The sequence below is a fragment of the Cygnus atratus genome, chromosome 26, assembly GCF_013377495.2.
Source record: "Cygnus atratus isolate AKBS03 ecotype Queensland, Australia chromosome 26, CAtr_DNAZoo_HiC_assembly, whole genome shotgun sequence".
Taxonomy (NCBI): domain Eukaryota; kingdom Metazoa; phylum Chordata; class Aves; order Anseriformes; family Anatidae; genus Cygnus; species Cygnus atratus.
Window position 1 is genome coordinate 1616103 of NC_066387.1, and position 23977 is coordinate 1640079.

The 23977-nt window shown below is 43.0% G+C and overlaps 1 protein-coding gene and 1 long non-coding RNA gene across 4 annotated transcripts in view; one reads left to right on the forward strand and one right to left on the reverse strand.

The window, feature by feature from the left end:
* Positions 1–23523, forward strand: part of COMP (cartilage oligomeric matrix protein) — a 35418-nt gene extending 11895 nt beyond the window's left edge. Inside the window, exons 3-21 of one of the 3 annotated variants that reach the window (XM_035569754.1) lie at positions 7319–7569; positions 9704–9786; positions 11982–12033; positions 14267–14439; positions 15629–15766; positions 16590–16667; positions 16819–16977; positions 17524–17628; positions 17819–17926; positions 18146–18305; positions 19547–19665; positions 20099–20151; positions 20587–20780; positions 21220–21398; positions 21610–21658; positions 21908–22104; positions 22240–22412; positions 22620–22759; positions 22938–23523. In XM_035569754.1, the coding sequence (XP_035425647.1) occupies positions 7494–7569; positions 9704–9786; positions 11982–12033; positions 14267–14439; positions 15629–15766; positions 16590–16667; positions 16819–16977; positions 17524–17628; positions 17819–17926; positions 18146–18305; positions 19547–19665; positions 20099–20151; positions 20587–20780; positions 21220–21398; positions 21610–21658; positions 21908–22104; positions 22240–22412; positions 22620–22759; positions 22938–22996 (2295 nt within the window). In that variant the 5' untranslated portion in view covers positions 7319–7493 and the 3' untranslated portion in view covers positions 22997–23523. Of the gene's footprint in view, positions 1–7068; positions 7570–9703; positions 9787–11981; positions 12034–14266; positions 14440–15628; positions 15767–16589; positions 16668–16818; positions 16978–17523; positions 17629–17818; positions 17927–18145; positions 18306–19546; positions 19666–20098; positions 20152–20586; positions 20781–21219; positions 21399–21609; positions 21659–21907; positions 22105–22239; positions 22413–22619; positions 22760–22937 lie in introns of those variants that run through there. The other 2 variants (XM_050715570.1, XM_035569755.1) reach the window with 2 other exon arrangements.
* On the reverse strand, positions 2629–16226 carry LOC118259898 (uncharacterized). The gene is made up of 3 exons (XR_004782129.2): positions 15984–16226; positions 15291–15843; positions 2629–3773 (listed from the first exon to the last, which is right to left on the reverse strand). It is a non-coding gene; the product is annotated as an uncharacterized LOC118259898 (long non-coding RNA).
* Positions 23524–23977: the final 454 nt, after the last annotated feature.

Sequence of the window (23977 nt, forward strand, 5' to 3'; positions counted from 1 at the left end):
ACTCCAAGCATTAATGATACTCCCAACAATAATTCCCAGCAAGACGTGATGGCTTAACCATCGCATCAGTTTGCATCTCTCTTGGTCAAAACAGCCTTCGGTCTTCTCCCTTTTTCCAGTACAATTCAGTTAATTATTCCCAGTTCCCTCAACGAGTCTGAGCTCCCGCTGGCTCCTGGAGCAATAGTAGCTCATTGTTGCAAATGAGCTTAATCCAGTGTTAGAAGTCTTTATTGTCCCTAATAGAAAATGGCATGAATAGTAAAGGAAAAAATGTGAGATGTTTCCTGTAAGGTTTTAACAACCCTCCTGGGTGTATGATTACAACATATGCTGGGGAATAGTTCTGAGCAGGGTGGCGGTAGGGAGAAGGAGCTCTGGCAGTATTTTACACCCCCATCTGTAAGCCTCATTACAGCGAGCTGCTTGAGAAGAAGGGAAGGATGGGAGACAGCTCTTCTAGATCTGAATGTACCTCTGCTTTTCAGCCTCTTGGACCTCTGATTTGCCATAGTTTGTCTTTAGCAGGCTTAAACGAGAGACAAAGCAAAGCTGAAGGAGGGCCGATGTGAGCATTGTGGGCTTACAAGAGCCCTTTGGTTGGCCTCCTGCCCTCAGATTTGTAACGAATGTTTTAGTTCCAGGTGTCTTTGTTCTTTTCAGACAGCATTATGCTGACAGCATGTCTGAGGCATTTTGGAAGGGGTAGGATTATCAGTGTGAGACCCAGGAGTGGCGAGCATCTGACAGTGCTGTGACCTTTCTAGAGAGAGCAAACAAAATTCTGGGCCATATTTTCAATGAAGGACAACGCTCAAGGTGATCTTATGTTCAAGGTATTGTATTTCAGCCTTGACTCTAAGCAGACCTTGGACCTATAGTATAGATTTTTCACCAGTCCTGTCACTGGCCTTGTCTCCTGCTCTTCCTGACTAGAGTCCTTGGATGGAGCTACTAGAAATCAAGCTCTCTAGCAGACTGGGCTACCTGAGCAGCTGAGGTTAGCCTCGTCCATGTTTCCTGCTGCCCACTGAGTATTGGAAGGTCAGGGTCACATCTGTGATGAAACCAAACTGTGGCGGTGTTACGGTTCACCTAAACATTTTTGATTTGTCAAAGGGCTATATTTTCTGATATTTCCTTCTCTTGCAAAAGTATAGCTTTTTTTGTTGACACTCCCCAGAGTTCCTACATCCCCATGTGTAATTCTCAGCCAGTGAGGGCAGAATATGTCACTCCCAGGAAGATCAGCAACTTATGGTGATGGTAAGACTCCCCAGACAATATGTACTATCGCTTATTTTAGGCGAACGTGTATGTGCGTATTTTTTAGTACCTTTCCTTGCCAATGTTTGTGAACGAAGATTCCCCTTCTTCACAGAAAGATGGTTTATTTATTACAGTGCTGGCATGAGCTTTGGGCATTCAGATTCAATTTACTTGCATGGCGTGACCTAGTGCAGGCTGCTTAGCTTCTGAGCGATTCTATTCCACGTCTGTAGAACAGCATTCTTGCTCAAGAAGAGGATTGTGGCAATAAAAATGCAGGCCATTTGGTTCTCTCGTGGTTGCTACAAATTGGTTATCTTTGGGGGAGTTTGATTAGAGAGACCAAGATACAAACTACCTTGAGAGACTGAAGCTGCTTCCGACTCATACTGGTAGCTTCCTCGGGTAGGTCCAGAGGCACAGGAAAATCTGTCCTGATGATGCACCTAAAAATTTTCAGTCTAGCAACTTTCTTTTCCCCCCTACTCCAGCATTCACTGAGTTTAAAAAAAAAAAAAAAAAAAAAAAAAAAAAGAGAGAGAAACAGTAAAGGCTGCAATTACTTGATATGTGTTTGATGACTTACAAATGTCCCCTACTTATCAAGTGTGCATTTGTTGCGTTGGCTATTCAACAGCAAAAATAATGGAAAAATCCTAATCAGGTCCTGCTGCTTCTGGTTACTTGTGTTGGTTGGGGGCTAGGAGCTGAGGATAAAACAAAGAGTTTGAATGTGTTCTCAGCTCATCTGTCTTATTTTTGGGAGCCAGCCCTCAGACGCTGGAAGGCATCTCTGCACCTTTTTTCAGAAACTATTTAGCAGCTATTTTTATACACTAACTTAGCATTGTTTGTATTTCCTAGCATTCTAAAACTAAGAAAATGTTCCGTTTTTCTGTAAGGAAAAGCGATGTCCGCTTGAAAAGTCAGACTTTCATACACAGAATGGATAAAAGCATCAAATTTCTAACAGTGTTGGAGAAATAAGCAGGGGAGTTGACCCTTCTGGAATTCTAATCTTGCTTCAAGGATGGCCCCACTTTCTATGGTGTAAGGCAATAGCTTCCTCAGAGGGGACTCCCCTGTCACAGCGTGCCAGTCGCTGTGATACCACAGTTGTGGTCCAGCGTTTTGTCATTCTGCCTGTTGCCACAGAGGGTTGTGTGCCTTTTTTTTTTTAGGTCATGTAAATGGCTTCACAGTTATTAGCCAAATTCCACTAGCAGGGTAGAAAACAACAAGAAGAATGAATGATAACGTAGTGCGCAATGAAGCCATGTCCATTTATTATATTTTGCAGGCTTGATTCTCTGTCATTGCAATTTGCCATTGATTAATTGAAAGAAACATTAAAAGTACTTAAAAAAGGTCTTCAGTTCTTCAGTGACCTTCAATACCTCACTTCCCTTGGGGATTTAAAGCTGGAGACATAAACCAGACTGCAGCAAGCTGTAACTCTTCAAACATGTAAGAAAGCACAGCCTGTAGTGGATTATTGCATCTTGCAATAAAATGAGGCATACTGGGGCTATTACTATGTATTGAGGGATGGAATTTGCATGGAATATTTACATCCCTGTAGGTGTCAATGTTAAATAATGAATCTGCCTTCCATAACACACTGGTGTTATTTACAATACTGGTTTATACCTAAACTTTGTTACCTCAGGACCGCAAATAGCTCTAAGCACAAATCATTTAGGAATCTTGTTTGTTGAGATGGTGTTTTAGCAACGGATGAAATAAGTATTTGTACATAATCAAGCTGTAAAATCATGTTTTGCAAACTTCACAAGATAGAGGTTTGTTTTGGCTGGGAACACATGAACACATGGTAGAGAGGTAGGACAAGACTGAAGGTTCTGCTCACTGCTGAGCATCAAACTTCACTGTCCAGTCCTTTCCATGGTGTCTGTCTTCGGAATTTGCCAAAGCTCATCTACAGCATTCAAAATAAGTAGATGCTGCAAAAAAAATCTAACGTGCTGGTCTTGTTACTGATCTACTCAAGAGTGAAATAGAAAGGAGTGGTGCATGAATGTGTCAGGTTGGTTCAACCTCAGTTGTAATCCTATAGTCTACCAGAATAGAGAATGTACCTTCTGTGTTATTGATACTTTATGCATTGTGACATTTAACAAAAAACATGATTATGATATAGTTCAGACTTCAAGGCTTAGAACTAACAGTCGACAGTCTGCAATGTGACCATTTTTCTTCTATTGGATGTATAAAACCTGGACGTTTACCTGCATTACCAGGCTCTTTTGTAACAGTATTGAATTGAAATGCAAGTTTTCAAATATATAATGCTCCTTCAATGAAGGAGCTAATCTGCTCTCTTGAGCGCATAGTGAATAAGAAAAGAAGCAGTGGGCTTAAATAGTATCCCGTGGAAACATTGACAGTGGGAATATAGAGCATCCAAAGGCTGCCTGGAGTGGTTGTGAAGTCTTCATCACTGGAGAAAGTCTTGCTCAAGAACACCATAGGTACTATTGAACCTGTATTGGGAGGAAAAGGAAAAGATTATTTATGAAATCTTTACTGATTGTCTTTTACATAATTTTTGTTTCTTATGTATTTTCCATGAATATATAAGAAACTCTGTAAAACTTAGCACACTCTTTCAGAGGGTGTAGGTGTTTTTCACTTATTTTTAGAACTTGACCTTACAAGACTGAAAAATAACTTTTTCCTTCTGACTTTTGTTCTTCAGCTGGCAAACATTAGTTAAAAACACAGAGATGGAAAATATTTAAACTTTAAACTAGCATGATCTTTTCTTTTTGTTGTTTGTTTGTGTGCTAGTTTCATTTGTGATGTCAGCTCCAGTCAGGGAAAAAGGTGTAACTAACCTGGCACTGTGCAGAGAGCAAAAATATGGGTAAGCTGAAGCCCAAATAAACACTATCTCCTGCTCAATTTTATTTATTTATTTTTTATCAGTAATGCTTAAAAAATAGTATTGACAAATCTGGGAGATGTTTCCCCATCAGATAATAACAAGTTCAGATATATCAGGTATTTTTAATCTGTCCTTTTCAAACAGGAACTGTCACCCAGAAATAATCACATCATGACTGAACATTTTCTGATCTGCTACTGTGTGTTTAAGCTGCATTAGAGCAGTGATTTACAAGGATTTCTAGTCATTAGACCTGAATAAAGAAAAGTGCAGAATGAGTCCAAGGAAAATAAGGGTAGGAATGACCTCATCGTGTGGAGACACCATGTCTTGCTCAGCTTTAGAAAGCTGTGTAGAAACTAGCTGCATTTTTCTCTGTTCAGTTATTTTGCTGCCATTAATGAATAGAAATGATCCCAGAATCTCTTGCAGAGTAAAGAGAAGTGCCTTTGGGTTTCTAGAAGAATGTCAGGACATACTGATCCCTACCTTCGTATGCAGAAGACTTATTTGTCAGCTATTTATAACTGGTGTAATGCAGATACAATACACCATGGTTTATTTCATTAAGTGAGCAATAAGATGCACGGTTCTGTCACCGTGCTGTCCCATATTCATTGTTGCTGAGGGAAATGGAAGTCATTTCTCAGCAGTGAACACTCCTAATGTTACTGAGTTTGAGAACTTGCAGTTTTTGTCTTGTGCTAACAGCAAAGTTACTTACAAGTAACGTGCTTCCATGTGAGCGAGGTCAGTATACTCTCCAGCTTCCACTAATAAATTCGTTATTAGTGACTTTAGGAGGGAAAAACAGAGATGGGGATGAACTCGCAGACTGCCCATGTCACCAAAGTTCTCGCTTTCTCTTCCCTGTGAAGAGATCTGGCATCACTGCTGGTAGCCCTTAATGCTTTAAGTACTTTGGGGACTTGCAACATGCCCATACAAGATACTCTTCTGAAGAGAAAGGTTCCCTTTTTTCCTTTAGTCTTTTGCAGTCACTCTGGGAGCTTGGGAGCTTTCTTCTTTTTGTCAATTATCTGAGTTTCTTTAGTCCATGGTAAAAACAAAGAAAATGATCTAACTTCTCTATAATATGGTTTTGATTAGTTAATTTGGATGTTGAATAATGGGCCTAATTAAAAATACAGTGAATTTTACATATAACGTGGTCACCAGTTCATAGTGTTATAATAGTGCTTATTATCTGGAGCAGATGAAAGTGTTCAGAAAAATGCCCTCCTTTCCCCTTTCATTTCCTTTCCTTCCCTTTCCATTCCAAAAGGAGTTTGATCGTCTCATCATTCTATAAGGGCACATATTCCTCCACACAAAGCAAATCTGATGTGAATTGTTGCCAGGCTAACCTCACAAGAGACCCTTGTTCATTCTTAATTCCATGTGAATTATATCTCTTTCTTTCTCAACTTTCATGACTTCTCACTCGGAAAAAAAAAAAATCTGGATAGCTGGCAAGAACTGTCCTTTATTAATGACCTATGACACTTCTGTTGAAGTACTGTAAGTACCGTGCTTACAGCTCTCCACTACAACAGTATGTTCTAATGGGATCCCTTGCAGGCCATCTAGCAGGGTCCTGGACTGAGCAGGCTGCAAAGTCTGAATGCCTCTCTCACCTCCTGACAACAGCATCGTAAATATAACCTGGAGGGACATCAGCTATCACTGTTTGAGGTGAAAGACTCGGTCTCTGTGGAAGAGAGACTGAGTTCATTCCCCATTCATTGTTTTAAAATAAAAATTGCAAACATAATATTTCCCAGACCATCACTGGAAAAACAATGTGTTTTATCTTCTCTAATCAGTTATCATGGTCTTGATTTGTCTGCAAGCACCTAAAAGTTTTAAAAACTGGGAAACTCAATTGTTCTGAGTTCCAGCTAAACCACTTTTACTTGCCACAAGTAACAAACCCCCAAAGCTGATTTCTCCGGTGGGTTCACAAGAAAAAGGCACATACTGTGCGTAACATGAGGTGACGTGTCAGAAGAGCAGAATCATACAAATGCCACCCAGTTAACAGAAGCAAATTAACTCTATATTTAGTATAGATTTTGCTTGGTGCAAGAAAATGTAAAATCTGTCTGCTGCAGCAGTCCTGTAATATAAAACAATATTTGCTTACTGTAGTGGGCATGCATGCTCACCAGCGTCTACAAGACTGCACAGTTACCTTCAAGAAGTGTGCATAGCCACAGGGATGGGAAGTTTTTCCTGATTATGGGAGGTCTGAGGCCAAAATGAGGAAAAAAACTTTGTGTAAATATCCAAAGATCCTGCTTCTACAAGACTTTAAAGACTGAGCTACTGTTTTCTGGGGCTTTTCTTGTCTGTAGTGTCCCCAGGGACGTTGCATGATAAACATACTGACAGATTTCACAATCAAACAGTGAGAATTTGTGATGAGGAATTTCACTGGTCTTCAGACTAACCTTTTTTATAGGTCACAGTTTAACTTGCAATTTCCTTGATGTAGTAGCTTTAAGATTTTCTTTGGGCAAATTTTCTTTGGCTGCTCTAGATAGATTTCTCAATCCGCTCTGTGTCTTCTGATGGAAAGTGCTGGATTGAGACTGAGTGATGGAAAGTGCTCGATTGAGACTCGTTCCTTCACATTCAAGAAACAGCAAAGTCTCCCTTCCCTTCATGCTGCTATCTCTGCACTGCATTCTTCCTTTAGATGAGCCTGGGTGGGGGGTAATAAGAATCAGCCTCCAAGGGCTAGTACATTTGCGTTATATCTTTCTGAAGACAGTGTGATGGCTTCTCTTTGGAGCTGAAAGATGATTCAGTAAGTCTGCCCCAAGTGTGAGTGGTAAAACTGCCTTTTGGGGGTTTAAAGAGCCTTTTCTGAAACTCTAGTGAAGTCCAGATGTCTCATAGCTTTTGTGATCTTGTGAGCAGTTTTAGAAGGAAAATCTGTGAGGGATAGGACTATGAATCATCCGTCTATCCTGTGTCCATGAAGAAGAAATAAAAACCCTGATCCAAAAAAAAATCCATTTAATTCTGGAATTTTCTGACCTATTTTGGTGCAAGCTGGTCTAAAAAAAAAAATTAAGCTACTCTCCTGATGAGTTTCTCATATTGTTTACTTTTGTAACGTTCTCTGTGGACTAGCAGCCAGAAATGACGTCCACCCGTCGTCCAGCATCAGAGAATAAGAACTTCAGAGGAAGGAATGCAACTTCATAAATAGCAAACCACAGATACTAATGGGGAGCAGAGGCAAACCTGCAGGTTAAAATTTGTTGCAAGAGAAGCCCGTACATCCACACTGCTTGAAGATTCAAAGATGATTTCAGATCTAGCCTTTGTTTTTCTCCTCTGCCTCTCTTATCCTTTTTCATCATGTCAGCAGAGAAGAGCAGGTAAGTAATTCTGATTTTCTCTGTTTTCTGGAGTGCTGTGCTTTCTAGCCTCCTATGAATATTCTGTTTTGCAGCAGAGAATGAGGAGAAGATAACATTTCAGCTGCATCTGCTGAAGCATGAAAGCAATGTTTAGGGGTTTTGTATGAAACTTGAAGCCGAACTGTCTAAATATTCAGTCTTAGATTTCTTCCCCGTTTCCCTCCTAAGTAGTGATTTTTTTTTTAAGAAAAACATTTATTCTAGGGCAAGTGGAAATTTTGTTGTGTTTCTGTAATGACCTCCAAGAGACAATTTATTTTAGTCTGCATTTTGCATGTGATTAAATTAAAATAGCTTATACAGCATGTCCAAAAGCAAGAGTCTTGAATATTCTCTCTGCTTGTGCACACAGAGCTTAGGGAAGCCCTGACTTCTAGGAACTTAGCTACGTTCATTACAAAAGTTCCACTTTTCTGAACAGCCTGTTAGGAGAATGCTCAGCTCTAAGAGGATCTGAGATGCAGCAGGCTCAGACCTAAAGGACCGTGTACCAGAGATTCAAGCGTGTGCTTGCAGAGAGAATGAACCCTTGGAGAAGGATGCATAGTAATGGAAATGTCTGCAAGTGCATAGACTTACTTTGGAAATCACTCCTAAGTAGTTCATTCACTATTGTAAATTTGAATCTTAAAAAAAAAAAAAAAAAGAGAGAGAGGAAAAAAAAAAGAAAAAAACGTTTATTTTGAGATATATCTTGCTACTAAGAATGGAAAATTCTTCCCAGGAATAACAAAAGCTGCCTGAAGCCTTCATGCAGAGGTTATTCAAAACCTCTGTTTGAAGTTGAAAATTATATGCGAGCTTCTTGTTTTCAATAAAATAGGAAATGTCATTTTCACTCACTCCCTCTGTCTTAGAATGACACATTTGCGGTACTTTTGATTTAATTCCCAGACCAAAATGTATTGGAGAGGTTACAAATATTCATCAAGTCCTCTCCGTTCCTTGCAGGGAAGACCCACGAGGCTTTCAGGCTCGTTTGTCACATAAAAATGCCTAAGTTGTTGTACTGTGGCAGTAGCATGGGCTGACGTCCTGCTCTGGCACTGCCAAATTCTTCATTCTCAGAGGAAGCAGACCCCCAGCTCCAGCTCATTTTCCCCTGCCCATTTCCCTTCCATTTGTCTAACATACTGCTATTCTTGTCTTCATAAAGGTTTGCTCATACAATAGGCAAGGTGTGACTTCTGTTAAAGGATTGATTAATCTAGAAAAACCTTGAGAAATGAGGTTGTGCTTTCTCATGGCAGACAGGAGAATGCCAGCGCTGAACTTTCTGTCCAATCGTTTTTAAATGGTTCAAATTTTCTTAACACATATTTCTGGAAACAGTGAGCTACTTCCATTCGTTCTTCTTGAGCGAAGCTGACGAGCATAGACTAGATTTTTAGCATGCCTCAGTCGACTAGGCAAGGCTAGAATCTAGCAGAAATTGATGTTAACCTGCCCTAGGTGACCTTGTAATATAATTTATAGTCTCTGTTCAGCTTAGTTTAAACAGGATTTTGCAGCGTTGCATGGATGAGCAGATGGACCTTTTGTGTCCCAAACCCACTGTGATGCAATTTGAAAGCGCCACTGCCTGGACAGAACCCATCTTTATGCTGTGAGAAAAAAGTCTGGACCTTGAGAACGGGCGATGCAATGGCTGATGTGCCGGTTTTCCACGTTCAGTGCTTGGCAGCACATCTGGGATAGACTCAGCAAAGAGCCTCACTTTAGCTGTGCCCTTCATAGTAACTTCCACAGCACTGAATTACTAATTTGCTGCTTTTGGCAGCAAAGGCTTCCTATGTGTGAACTGCACAGACCATGCCAGATTAACGGCTACGCAACCGCCAGACTGCCAGGCCAATTTGTTTGCTGAGGGGTGACTGTTACCTATCTGAGTGACAGCCGTGGCTGATGATCCCTGTCTGCCCTGCCCAGAGCAAGACTTGGTTATTTCCAAGCCAACTTCTAGTTGGGATGTGGGAGAGACTGGTGTGGAGGATTCTGTATCTTTAATGTTAAATTTAAGCTAATTTTATCAGTTGGTTTGTACTGCTAATGGCTCTTCTGTGTTTTTTTCCATCCACTGTGCTTTTTGTAGTAGAAGTTGGTCCTGAAATGCTGGAAGAGATGAGAGAAACTAACCGGGTGTTAATGGAAGTTCGAGACTTGTTGAAACAGCAGGTAAGTGAAAAAGGCACCTAACTCCTTTTATCCTGCTCGGGATCAATCACTGAATCTTCTGCCTGAAGTGCTGAGTTCTGGGACTGGGGGGCCTCTTCTTCCATTTGGTCAAATAAGCAGTAGAACAGTTGCTGTGAAACGCAAGATCAAGAGGTGATCTCACAATTAGATCTGTAATTCTGAGATAAAGCAGCAGATTCTGCTGCTTGGAACCATGTCGGGTGAAAACATACATGAGAACAAACTCTTAGAAAACAGACACACGCTCACAGTTGATGTATGTTTAACTGGAAAAACAAGTCACTTTTTCCTTGGTTTTGCGGGCACATGAAATCAGTAGCATCCAAACTTGGAAGATGGAAGAGGCCTTTCAGCCATCTATTGGGGTCCTGGAAAGGGAAGTCAGATGGAGTCTAAACAAGCTCTGTATTCATTCTTTCCTCTTGTTGTTTTAATCCTAAGCCTTTCTGGCTCTGGTAGTTTCTTAGGAACTTTGGAACTTCTTGGGTGCTTAGATCCTTTCCCGTTTTAATGAGGAGATGGTGGTTTGTCTGGTCAACTCTCTTTTAAGTACAGAAAAAGGTTCCATTCTCCCTTTATCCATTCTGGGAGCTGAGGGCAGGCCAGCTAATTGGAATGGCAGACAGGTCTCAGTGCCAGTGCATACTGGGCGGCCTCTAATCTGCAAAAACATCTGTTGCATGGAGTTACTCTCAAATTTCAGGCTTCTGCATAAATACCCAGTGTTTACTAGGAATCAGGTCAGACATGGTTCCTGGCAGCCTGGAGCAATGATTTCCAGTGTTCCCTTCCAGCTTAGCACTGATTCTCCATATAGGTTTTCTGTTTGTTCTTTCTCTCGCTCTTGCCACCTACTTTTTTTTTAATCCGTGGCCTTTTTCTCAACAGCACTTTCAGGAAAACCCCTCCCCAGAAGACAAACTTGCATATGTCACTGGAGAGCCAAGGTGGCAGTTCATAATGCCTTAATCTGTGCAAAGATTTCCTAAACTTACTTTTCCCTGATTCATCACCTTGGGATTTTGGCAATAAGGATAGCAGAAGGAGTATTAATAAAAGGCCAGGTCTTCTCTCGCGAGCCAAAGGCTGAAGAATTCTTGGCACAAAGGAACCTCAGATATTCATTAGCAGCACTCCAACTTCTCCCCTCTGCTCTCTTGTCACCCACTCCTAATGGGACATGTTCTGGGGATTTGGATTAGATGCATCTCAGCATTAACTGTTCAAAATACACAACCCCAGGCCATGTTGGAGGGAGGTGAGAATCCAACATAGAATGAAAGCTTGCTCTTATACCTGGGAGCTGGCAGAGAGACATGAGCACATGCTTCTGTCCAAGTACAAAGTGACATGTCTTAATAGTGGAAACATGAAGTCCGCGTGGTGTGTAAGGGTGGTCACAGAATTGTGCCTGAGCATCGGCTGTAGATAGGCAGTAAGGCCTTTTCAGGAAAGAAGCCTGCTAGGTTATCTAAGGTGCCAGAGAGTCGTGAAAGTGGTAGCTTGAGACTGACATTTATTTTTGCCCGTCCCATATTCTTTTCTTAATGAAAGCCACCACATCTTTTCACTACCAGTGCAACAGATTCTCTCTTTATTGAAGGAAGCTTGAAGGAATAGCAACCTAGAGGAGATCAGAGGAAGTCTGAAGGAGCCTTTGTAAATAGATTCAAAATGTCTTCATGGCAAGAACATTAGGACCACAAAATTGGCATGGGCAAGGTCAGAGATTATTTATATCTGCAAAAATGGCATACATGGGAACCTCCTCCTGACTTCACTTATACAATACCCAGTCTACAGGTAATGCAGACCTCTCTAGGACTGTTTATACAGCATCTTCTAGAGCAGAAGACCCAAATAAAATATATTCATTTTCCTCCATGGCACTTGTTTCTGTGTTTTCAAATTGAGTGTTTCCTGCCTCTGTAGTAGAATAGTATTATCTAGGTAGCCTGTAGGAACACTCCAGTAGGGAATGACGTACTTACAGCAGGGAGAACAAGCCACCTGAGCTTCCTGAAAGTCTGCAAAATAGACTTTGGGGTAAGAGTTAATTTGCTTGTAAGTAGCTGTGTGCTCTCGGACATCCTGCTTTCTGGCGATGGGACTATTAGTTTGCATGGGAGCAAAACTCAGCCTTTGGCTAAGTGATGATTCTTGTTTTCTTCCAGATTAAGGAGATAACATTCCTGAAGAACACAGTCATGGAGTGTGATGCCTGTGGTGAGTTACTGAGCCGAGCTCTGTACTCAACTGCCTTCTCCAAGTGTTTCATACCTTTGTGTCCAAACAAGTAGTAAAATGCCACCTGTGACCATCTGCCCAAAGGAATTAACCTGTTTCACAGTTACCCTGAGTGTCACAGAGGAATACTTGACATTAGTGATGCCTTTTTTCCCCCACGGCATTCTGCACGTGTGGACCAGTGTTCCGTGTTGTTCTCGTGGCTCAGTGGCAGTTGAAGCTATTTACCCCTTCGCTGAGCGTGGGGTGCAGAATTGGCATGAAAAAGCTCATCTATATTTCCAGCAAATCCTCAGTGTTTGCTCACTTCCACAACTTCTAAAATAAGCTTTATTAGTGGTTCTGTGACATGCCATGCTGTACTTCTCAAAGTAGCTGCATTCTAGTGCAGAAAGCTGCCCAGCCACGTCTCTTAATAGCCCAGCCCATGGCCTGTGTTAGAATTGCCTGGGAATGAACACCGGGTATCCTGTGGGATATAGCTGGCAACTCATGAGCTGAGTGGAAGAGAACATCACCCCCAAGAGGCGTTGATCTGCTGTTCCTTCAATCCTAATGTTGTCACCTTCCAAGCAAAGAGGGTGTTTACAGAGGATTCAGGAAACAGGGTCGTAAATTCTCCCATGTAGATTTTGCCCTCTGCTCCCCAGTAAATGGTTTTTCTGGACTGGAACCTACTTCAGTATATCTGGCTTTCAGAAAGCGTGGTTCTTGGAGATGCTATATTAGTTGCCAGTACACTCAAAGGGCGGAGCAAAAACCATTTCTGCACTTGGAGAGATTGTACTGCTGGAAAAGAGATTAGCCAAAGCTTCTGGGACCTGTAGTACAGAAAAGCATTCATCCACACCAATTGTTTTAATAACTTGCTCATAAAACTGTCTTGAACTTTCTGTCTGTTACTTGATCTCTGCCTTCCCCACTTGGTTTTCAGCTCTATGTGCATTCTTCTCCTGTACTCTTTGCTGTAGAACCTGAGCCTCTTTTAGTCATGCATTGAACAATGTGACTCGCAGCAGTCATTTGTGCTTCTCCTATTATTCCCCTGAAAGAGAAGCGTGAAGAGAGGAGGCCTTGTTTTTAGTGAAGATTTTGCTGCTACTGGTGGTGGTACAGTGTTGTTGTTTGGTGGTTTTTTGTTTTGTTGTTTTGTTTTGTTTTTAATTGGGCTTTTAAACTGGGGAAAGCAGGACCAAAAAGTGTCCTTGTCACGTAGAGTAGTGGGCGTGGGAGATCTGTGACAACTCTAGCTTCTGGAAAGTTTATTCACAGTCCTGAGTTAACCTTCAGTGAACTTCTGTTTCCTGTGTAGATGAATTCTTCATGTTGCCTTGAGCTGTAGGAGTGTAGTTCCTGCCCATAATTTTGATTCAGGGGCCTTAGGTTCTGAAGTCAGGTCTTGAGGATAAAGACAAAAACCTGGCGTTGGGCCTAAAAATTTAAGGAAAGCTTGTGCGCAGTGATGTGGGGACAAGTTTGATGAGTTCATTGTGCTTCTGAATAGGACTGCAGTAGCATTTTGTATGGGTTAGAAATTCCTGCACATCACATGCTTAGATATACCATACTGCTATATGCCCGCCTAGACGTGATGCATGTCTGAATAACAGATTGATTTCTCATCTGCCAGGATGAAGGAAGGTTTCGTAGCCCCATGGAGATAAAGATAATGCCATGGCATGAGAGCCTTATGTGAGTCTATTCCTGCTATGCACCAAGCTGACCTGTTTAAGATGCCTGCCTCTACTGGGGAGATTTTGGCTGATAGCCCTCCACAGTGCTTCCCAGACTTAAGCCTGCGATGTGTGGGTTGTACTTTAGCTGGGTGTCTGAGTCCGTACTTCCACTGGGATGGAGATGTAGAGGTACCAGGGAGAGAACTGTTCTCTGTGGAGCCCCAAAACCAAGGGCATTACACGACAAGGAGGGCAGCACAACAAGAATAAAGGACTAGGAGCTAAGGCGTCTGGACTTTGTGTGTTGTTTGTTTTTTTTTGTCTGCTCTGAGTCAGAAATCTGTCCATCTGCTGCTTCTGGCTTTGTTTTTCTCCATTTACAAAGCAGAGCTGTAACTGCTTAACCGTCAGAAAAGCTGCAAGGAAATGCCCTGCGTGTGAGGCACACTGAAGTCTTCTAACTGAGACAATGGGACCAGCTTATGATAGGCTCCGGCAGTGACAACTCGGTCCTTAATGCTCCTTTTGTCCTCTAGGCATACGCCCTGAGGTGACAGGCCCTGTCATCACCCTGACACAGTTTAACAGATGCGTCCCAAACCCCTGCTTCCCTGGAGTGGCCTGCACTGAGACTGGCACCGGCTTCCGCTGCGGACCCTGTCCCCCAGGTTATTCGGGCAACGGGTCCCAGTGCATAGATATCAATGAGGTAAAAAAAAAAAAAACAAGTCGGATGGGCTGGGAGCTACAAAAAGGTCTCGCTTTTCTTGGAGTGTTGTGGGTTCGTGTTGTGGTTGTGAAGAGAAGTCTTGCAATTCCCCCAGGAGCTGAAGTTCAACAGAAACATCATTTCACTGGAACGAAGTCTGTTTCTCACCCTGCCTCAAGCAGTGTTCTGTGTTGGTTTTATATCCAGTCTAGGAAGGCATTTGTTTCTAAAAGATACAGGGACTCAAACAAAATAAATCTTTTGGTTTGTACTACACAGGAAAGTGAGTTTGGATATCCCATTTGGTCTTAAAAATCTTTTGAGCTAATCGCTGACGAGTTGTTAGAGATAAGATTTATTATGTGTGAAACGGAATGAAATGCTACCCAAATAGTCCTTTATACAGTAAATCTCACCACACTACATGAATTGCTTAACTTCTGCCTGTAAATCAAACCTTGCTAGGGAGATATTGTTTTTCTTTTTTTTTTTTCCAAAAAATGTGACATTCGATTATGTTTATTCTGTCTGTATGCAGAACTTTACTCAACCATCAAGCAACCATGTCTTGCAAAGCCGTATCATCTTATAGCAATTCGCTTTAAAAACAGCTGAAGTTAAAAAGGTCCATGGGACATTTTGAGGTTGATGATAATCTCTTAGTCACAAAAATGTGGGAACTGCTGCATTAATGTAATGCATCTGCTAGCACAGCGCATAAGAATTCAGTAAAAATAATAGTGTTGCAGAAAATAAAGGAAGCATTAATATCAGTTTTGGAAAGACAGTTGCTTCCCAGAGTAGTAAACAAACAACTGTTGTTGTCTTTCAAAATCAGTGTAAGAAATTACCCAGTTCTCTGGATTCAGAGACTGCCAGGAAGGAAAATGTGAAGCGAAGCCAGCTCTCTGCCTGGGCAATTGATGTCACCTAAGAAGAATTAGTCTTGAAAGCTGATTTGTTTTACTTGTCTGCACATACTGGAATTTGGGAGAACTCAGATTGGGAAGCTGCATTTTCCACTTGCAAGGAAAGCCAGCTACTTCTATGCATTTTTCTCTTATTCTTTAGAAAATAAAAGCACAATAGTTGGATCTCACCCAGCAAGGCCTGCTTTTAGAGCTGCCTTCACAGCTGACCTTGAGTGAGCCTGTGTCGCAGCTCTCCACAACTTCTTTCTTGTTTACAGTGCAATGCAAACCCCTGCTTCCCGAAGGTCCAGTGCATTAACACTGCTCCTGGCTTCCGCTGTGATCCCTGCCCTCCCGGCTTCACGGGGCAAATGGTCGAAGGCGTTGGACTAGCTTATGCCAGGGCCAACAAACAGGTAAGGCACAAATTCTTCTGTCTCCTTCAGAAACCATCACCTCTTCCCCCTCTGTAGCTGTAATTAATTCAAGGGTCCTGGTGCCGACAAAGAAATGGGAGGGAAATACAAGATGATTGCATTATATTGATGGTAAGACTGATGCAGTGAGAGGATAGGCTCGCCAAGGATGTCCTAGCACATCAGCAGCAAAGCAACTTCTGCTCCAAGATCTTACCTCTGCTGAATTTAAGCTGGTCAGAATGTCACGTCTAGGACACCTTCGTGGCTGTGAAGCCAGCCGGGGGAATCCCTCGTGCTAGGACACAGAAGAGTTGATACAGCTACTTGGTACTCAGCCGCTCCCCACGTAGACAGATATAGACAGATTAAAATAATAAAAAGTAATAATAATTAAAAAAAAGAAAACGCCTAGACTTACGATAGTATAAGAATATGTTGACAAAAGCAAGAATGGCATGTGGGTTGCATTACTTAAGAGAGCTGCTAGCTGGTCATGGGAGGCAGTCCTTGACCTTCTTGCTCCATTCGCTCTCTTCTGTCCTTTTACAGTAAGCAGATACTCTGACAGCTCAGCTCAGAGCTAAGCTATTTCACCAGGCTAAAATCTCTGGTGACTTCTAGAGGGTGAACAGCTTGCCTGGGGGTCAGGAATGTTGCTGGGATCTGGCTCAGGCTTGTCTCAAGGAAAACTTTAAGATCTCAGTCCTAGTGCAGCATGCTGGGGGCTTTGTTTCTGCATCTAGTGATGCCCCAATTCTGTAATGTGACATGGTATCTCCTTAAGAGTGAATTTAATGTCTATTTTGTTCTTCCTGGGCAGGTCTGCACTGACATCAATGAATGCGAGACAGGTGCTGCCAAAAATTGTGTTCCAAACTCTATCTGCATCAATACACGGGTAAATATTCCTGGAAAGCCTCGTGTGGATCTCCCTTCCCTGGGCTCTGGGCCCTCTGTTTTCTGTGGCAATCCAGCTGCTGAGGACAGGTTATAGGAAAGGTTGCCCTGACTCACGTTACAGTTGATTCCCTGTTGTTTTTTTTTTGCAGGGATCCTACAAGTGTGGGGCTTGTAAACCTGGTTTTGTTGGGGATCAAATCACAGGCTGCAAAAGCCAGACAGTGAGACGTTGTCCTAACGGCGAAATTAGTCCCTGCCACGAGAAAGCGCAGTGCATCGTGGAGCGCGATGGGTCCATCTCCTGCGCGGTAAGGCCCGATCCCTGCCTTTGGGATCTGCTCGCTCCCCTTTCTCCTGCGCTGTGCTTGCTCTCCTGGGTCTGCCACTGCCCTCTCCTGGAGAGCGTGCCTTCCTGGCACAGACCTGCTCCCCATTAACACCTGGGCTGTGGTAGTGCATCTTTCAGAGATCTCAGCAGTGGGCTGCTCCTGGCACCTCAGATTCTCTGTTGTGTTGTTGCTTTTTTTGTCTGAAGCACTACACATTTTTCAGTCATAGGGCATTCCATGCAGCTAAGAAGGGAGACACCATTCAAGCAACCTGGGGGAGCCAAGAAGTTTTGCTGCTGCATCTTTATAATTTTAGGAACAAGCAGAGTTCTTGTATCTGAACTATTTAAAAATACTATTTACAGCTTAAGTGTCTCTTCCAGGCAATATTTCACCTGTAGAGCATTGTGTACGTGGGTTTGCAATGTTTTCTGCTGGTTCTGATGTAAGGCCTTCAGTTTTGGAGGCATAACCCTGCCAGGGGACTCACCAGCAGCCTCATTTTGTTTATCCACTGTCTTCCAGTGCCTTGTGGGCTGGGCAGGGAACGGCTACGTCTGTGGGAAGGATACAGACATTGACGGAGTCCCTGACGAGAAGCTACGCTGCTCTGACAAAAAGTGCCGCAAGGTAAGATGCAGTCCTTGCATGTTTAGGTGGAGACAGCGTATCAGAGGAATGCTTAGCTAGAAGTGGGCAGTTCTGATTTGGGGGCAGGCTCCCCTTCGAGGCCCTGCGCAGCATTCAGAGCTCAGAAAGGCTCTGTGACATTCACAGCTTGCCAGCACGCCCTGCCACTTTCTTGTTACTTTCCTTTCAGGATAACTGCATGACCGTCCCCAACTCTGGCCAGGAGGATGCAGACCGGGATGGAATTGGAGATGCTTGTGATGATGATGCTGATGGAGACGGGATATTAAATGCTGAGGTTTGAATTCTAAGGCTTACCCTGACATACCTAAATGTACCGAGAGGTCCTGCAAAGCAAACTGCCTGCATCTTTAATGTGAATTCAGAGCACCTGCAGGTCATAGCATGCAATGTTTCCTTTTAAATCTGGATGGTGTGAAGACACCTGTTTGTGCACACTGCACCCTAACTAAGGTAGCATGCTCCTGTCCCCTCAGCAAGTCTCTCTCTCCTGCAGGACAACTGCGTCTACACGCGCAACACCGACCAGCGTAACACAGACAAGGACAACTTCGGTGATGCCTGTGACAACTGTCGCCAAGTGAAGAACGATGACCAACGGGACATTGATGGTGACGGGAAAGGAGATGAGTGTGACGACGACATGGATGGAGATGGTAAGAGCAGCTAGAGAACATCCTCAAAGAGGTGCAGCTGTACCAATGTAAGAACAAGGCAGCTGTTCAGCATGCAGCTATAGATCCTCAGAGCAGGTACCAGCCTTTGGAGGCTTAAACTATACAAGAGCAGCTTATTTCTGATGGGACAAAGGACAGCTCAGTTCTTAAAATGCCCAACGAGCAGTCAAGCCAGTATCTTTCACAGCTCAGTCCTCGCAGGGGTTAAAGATCTATCTTCAGGCTGATGCTAACAATTTTTATTAGCATTTTTATTGGGCACAGTCACAAGTCAAACCTGTTTCAGGCTTCAGAAGGATGATGTACTATGCAAACTGATCTCAGCCCAGACAAGGACAGTGCTTTGTGCTGCAGTTTCAACTTGTGAAGAAATACACGGATATCCAATTTGTTAGAAGCTACTTGCTCAAGGCAGTATTTGTCAGGGCTCTATTCCGAGAGAAAAAAAAAAACTGGCTGGCTTTAGAAACAGTCTGTGCGCTAGTGACGCTGTATTTGCACAAAGCCTGCTTTCAAAAGCCAGAAATCACAACGGCTGCTGGCCTGAGGCATACATATTTATTTACAGATTATTTCCAATGCATCTAGTGCTGTTTGGGTCCTGCTACTTCCTGCCAAGCAGCTTCCTGCTAGCATGATTTGCTGGTGTAGTAGGTAAATGCAGAGAGGCGGGAAGTGAAGTCATGCAGGTTGCCAATTAGATTGTTCCTTTCCTGTCTCAGGCATTGAAAAGGCACTGTCTGAATCTTCCATGTCACCTAGCCAAGATTAACCTTGACTTATTTTATAATTTTGTAGACGTCTACTTTGGAGGGAAAAGAATCTGTCATAGCTTAGGGAACCGCAGACAGCTTCATCTTCGTCCTCTTGGCCACTCACTCCTGCACAGCTATGGTGCCAGGTTGGAGCCACATTCCTGTTCTTCAGCTAAGGAATGCAGTTAGGGACATTTCCTCTCAGGTTCACGTACAACAGCGTGCTTAGCCATCTGTCATGATGCAGTCTGAAATATGTTTTAAGATCAGTTGCTGCTGATGTCTTCCTTCCTCCATAGCTACTAGGAAGTTGTGTGTAAAATGTACACTAAAAATCAAAACTGTTGCTTTATTGCGCAAATTCATCCGTCCTACGTTTTTGCCATCGCTTATATCCAAAAGAGATCTTGCTGCGTATATCTTAATAGCCCTGTTGGCTTGATGGGTTCTCTGCTTGTTTTACAGGGATCAAGAATCCAGTGGACAACTGTAAAAGAGTTCCTAACCCTGATCAAAAAGACAGTGATGGCGATGGAGTAGGAGACGTGTGTGACAGCTGCCCAACAGTCAGTAATCCAGACCAGGTAAGTAAGCACTCCCACTTTAGCAGTCTTACAGCTTCGTTTCTCTCAAGACGTTGCTCACATCATCTGTCTAAGGTAGACACCCAATAACTCACCACAATTACCACTTACAAATTTTAGCTGCCATCCTGCAGCACATAAAGCCCCTTGAGATCAAATGTCCTAGTGCATAGGGAAGCAAGTCAAAGAAGCAGCTCTGCTCTCAGGCCCTCTCTCTTACTACTCTACTCATCTGAGTTTAGAAATACTTCTGCTTGAATTCATCAGGGCAACTTGTAAATACTGCAGAAGCAACTCTCCCGATGTTGTCAGCCCTGTTTTCAATCAGAATGACAATGGCACTGAAGCTAACGTCTCTCTTGTTTCTCCTTTATTGCCTAATTCGCCCATTGAGCTATGCGAAGTTTAAATGATTATTGCTTTATTTTCCTAGAAAGATACAGATCATGATCTAGTGGGAGATGTCTGTGACACCAACCAGGACAGGTGAGAGTTTGCTGCAAAATTTATACATAGGTTGCATGAAATCCTGGGGATGTGGGGGTGGAAGGCATGCACTGGTAACCGTGACAAGCTAGCTCAGCCTTAATCTGGGTCTTTTTATTCAGACAAGGGAGGGGGAATTTTCTTCAGACTTCAAAAAACTTTCCAGTGGAACTATTGCCCAAAGGCTAGCAGATGTAAGCTTGCTGACAGCAGGCTTGCTTTTCATTAGCTGTCACTCACAAATTTGTTCACAGACAACAGCTGGAATATTTCTGATCTATTGTTTGCGTAACTAATAGCTCAAGATTTTAAAAGGCTGAAATCAACAACTTCTGCTGTTTTTGTAGAGGACCCCAGCTCCTAGAAAGGGCATGCTTATTTAAAGATTATCCACTGATGGTTTTTTTCATCTGTATAATGCATTTTCTCCACCAGTGACGGGGATGGCCACCAAGATACACGGGATAACTGCCCCTCAGTGCCTAACAGCTCCCAGGTGGACACAGACAATGACGGGCTAGGAGATGAATGCGATGATGACGACGATAATGATGGAATTCCAGATGAGAAACCTCCAGGCCCAGACAACTGTCGGCTTGTCCCTAACCCTGGCCAAGAAGACTTGGACGGTAAGGGAAATGTACGCACATTAGCTCTGCATGGGGGTCCTCTGTTCCTGGTGGCTACTACATGAGTTTGACTTTTAGAGCTAGGCAGAAAGTAAGATCTCCTCAGTACTGACTTGAGACAGCCCCACATCGTTTTCGGCTCTCTGGTAATCCTGACAACAGGATCATATCTGGGACAAGGTCTCTTCCAGAACTACCTACAATGTAAGGTGTTACTTCTACTCACAGCATCTCTGCGATCAGGAGGAAAAGCATCAGGGTTTCTTTACAACCAACATATGGGAAAAGAAAAAGTGCAGCAATGCTCTGAGCACCTCTTAACCTTGCACAGACATGGCTACCTAGCTATGCCCGCTAAAAGCTAGCTGAGTAAAACTTAGGTGCAAAGGGTAGGAGAAAGTGAAAGCTTGTTACGTGTTTTCTTCTGTCGTGCTCTCAGGTGATGGTGTGGGAAACCTTTGTGAAGAAGACTTTGACAGAGACATGGTGATTGACAGAATTGACGTGTGCCCAGAGAACGCAGAAGTGACACTAACAGACTTCCGGGCTTTCCAGACGGTTGTACTGGACCCTGAGGGTGATGCACAGATTGATCCCAACTGGATTGTCCTCAACCAGGTAGGAGACTATGCCAGACCTGGCTAGCAAGCCCCTACAAATCTGGGTGCAGTTTTCGTTGAAAGACAGTGTGGGTCTAATGCTAGTATTCAGTAAAACCTTAGCCCTAGAGACTCACCTCTGGTGTACCTTGCCTCTGATCTTTCAACGAGGGTACAGTCAGTAAGTTTGGAGATGGATGTACTAATAAGTCAACATTCGTCTTTCACAGGGCATGGAAATTGTCCAAACCATGAACAGTGATCCTGGCCTGGCTGTAGGTGAGGCACTTATTTTTGTCCTATTGGAAAATCATCACTCATTTACTGTGCGCTTCTCAGTGCGGCTTTTAGAAGTATTACAGACACTACTTAATGATTCCATCTGCTTCCTGGGAAAATATTGTTTGTAGCAGGCTGAGTCTTCAGCTTTAGCTTAGCAAAAGTTACCTTCCCCAATCTGAATTTGGAAAGAAATGGACCTATGTTTTACCTGAGAACAGAGAGTATTTGTTTTCCTAACAATTACAGGTTACACGGCATTCAATGGTGTTGACTTTGAGGGCACATTCCATGTCAACACTGCCACAGATGATGATTATGCTGGCTTCATATTTGGCTACCAGGACAGTTCCAGCTTTTATGTGGTCATGTGGAAACAGATGGAACAGACATACTGGCAGGCAAACCCCTTCCGAGCAGTGGCAGAACCTGGAATTCAACTGAAGGTAAGGACAGCATTGAAAAAGAAGTCAGTAGAGGATTTTTTTCTTAGCTGTGCTGCTTGGACACATACATGGGGTAACAGCTACGGTCAATCAGTTATTTATCCACACATTTTACCCATCTATTCTCTGCATTAGGCAGTGAAGTCCAAAACGGGCCCAGGCGAGTACCTCCGCAATTCCCTCTGGCACACTGGGGACACCACAGACCAGGTCAAACTGCTGTGGAAAGACCCTCGCAACTCTGGCTGGAAGGACAAGACATCTTACCGCTGGTTCCTGCAGCATCGGCCTCAAGTCGGATACATCAGGTAAGGGGGGTTAATTTTTTTATAGGAAAATATTAAATTATCAAAGGAAAATTATTTTTCCTTTGCATGGCTGAGTGGAGGTTTAACACACTGAAAAACATCTCCAGTACAGTTGTCTGGTAAAAAGGAGGGAGAGTGTCTGACTGGAACAAATTCTCTAAGTGTTTATCAGGCTCACATGTCCTACATGTACTTATTCTCTTCCAGAGCTCGCTTCTATGAAGGCCCTGAAGTAGTGGCAGACACTGGAGTTGTCCTAGATACAACTATGCGAGGAGGACGCCTGGGAGTCTTCTGCTTCTCCCAGGAGAACATTATTTGGTCAAACCTGCGTTATCGCTGCAACGGTAAGCTAGCTTTGAAGGTCAAACACAGGAAATTTTGCCATTTTGCTTTCAAGAAGTTAATCTGTTCTTGGACAGCCTACACATAAAACTGTAACAGGATATCATGCAGTAGTTTATTCTGTTTTTCATTTCCAGTTCTACTTCTAAACTGTGTTTGCTTTAATTTCCTTCTCCTCAGATACCATTCCAGAAGACTATGAAACATTCAGAGTTCAGCAAGACCAACCTCAGTTTTAAATGTCTGTCCAACAAAATTTGCTTTAACAAAAAGTGCTCAGCTGCCCCACTATTGCCTCTGGTATACTGTATAAAGAACTGTAAGTAATGTACCACTGCACTCTGCACAGCACCAAGTGTCACTGCATTATCTGCCATCTTTTCTACAGCAGCAACTTTTCTCTAAATACTATGAAAACCTCTTGAAACAGCAGCGGCGTAGACATCAAGTGTGAGTAGAAACCTATGTTGCTGTAAACACTAGTTCTCTACGCTACATGGAGAAAGATGTGCTGAGAAGCTACCTGCAGTAGCTGGAATTGAGTAAGTTTAGCATGGATGATTCCCAGGAATCTTTTCCCTACTCAAAGGCTCTCAAGTGTAATAATTCTCCTTTTCAAGATCTACTGCAAAGCAAACAGCACTAGTCTGAAAAGGACACAGAAAGCAGCTTATGTCCAAGTTGCTCACAAAATATTTTTAAAAAGCACTTTAGGGAGAGTATCTTTGTTCTGGAATGTTGGATAATAAATAAATATTCTAACAGACTTCTTGGTCACGTGCATGTTGCTCTTTCCTCTTCCAAAACTCTTCCAATACAGATGTGTAACACAAACCCTCAAAAGCTGAATGCAATAGGACTGCTGGAGAGCCCTCAGCTGAATTAATAATTCTGTTAGCAGTACAAATACACAGGGAGACGTCTTCATTCAAGAAACTCTCTCTAGCTAGACTGTCCTACCCGTTCTTGCTGATTAGTGGCAGCTAGTTGCAAAATGGTAAGCGAAGGCTTTACACTTGGTCTGTCTTATGACACCACGCCAGGAGTCCAACACATAGCTGAGGAACCAGGAAAAACTGAAGCCGTTACTATTAAAAGGTGCTCACTTGAGCTGGCTAAGGCAGACGCTCACAAAGAGCTTCTGTAGGTGGTAACCTGGAACGTCTTAAATCCTGCAATTCTGTGATCGCCAGCCTTTTCCAGCTAAACAGTTACCCAGC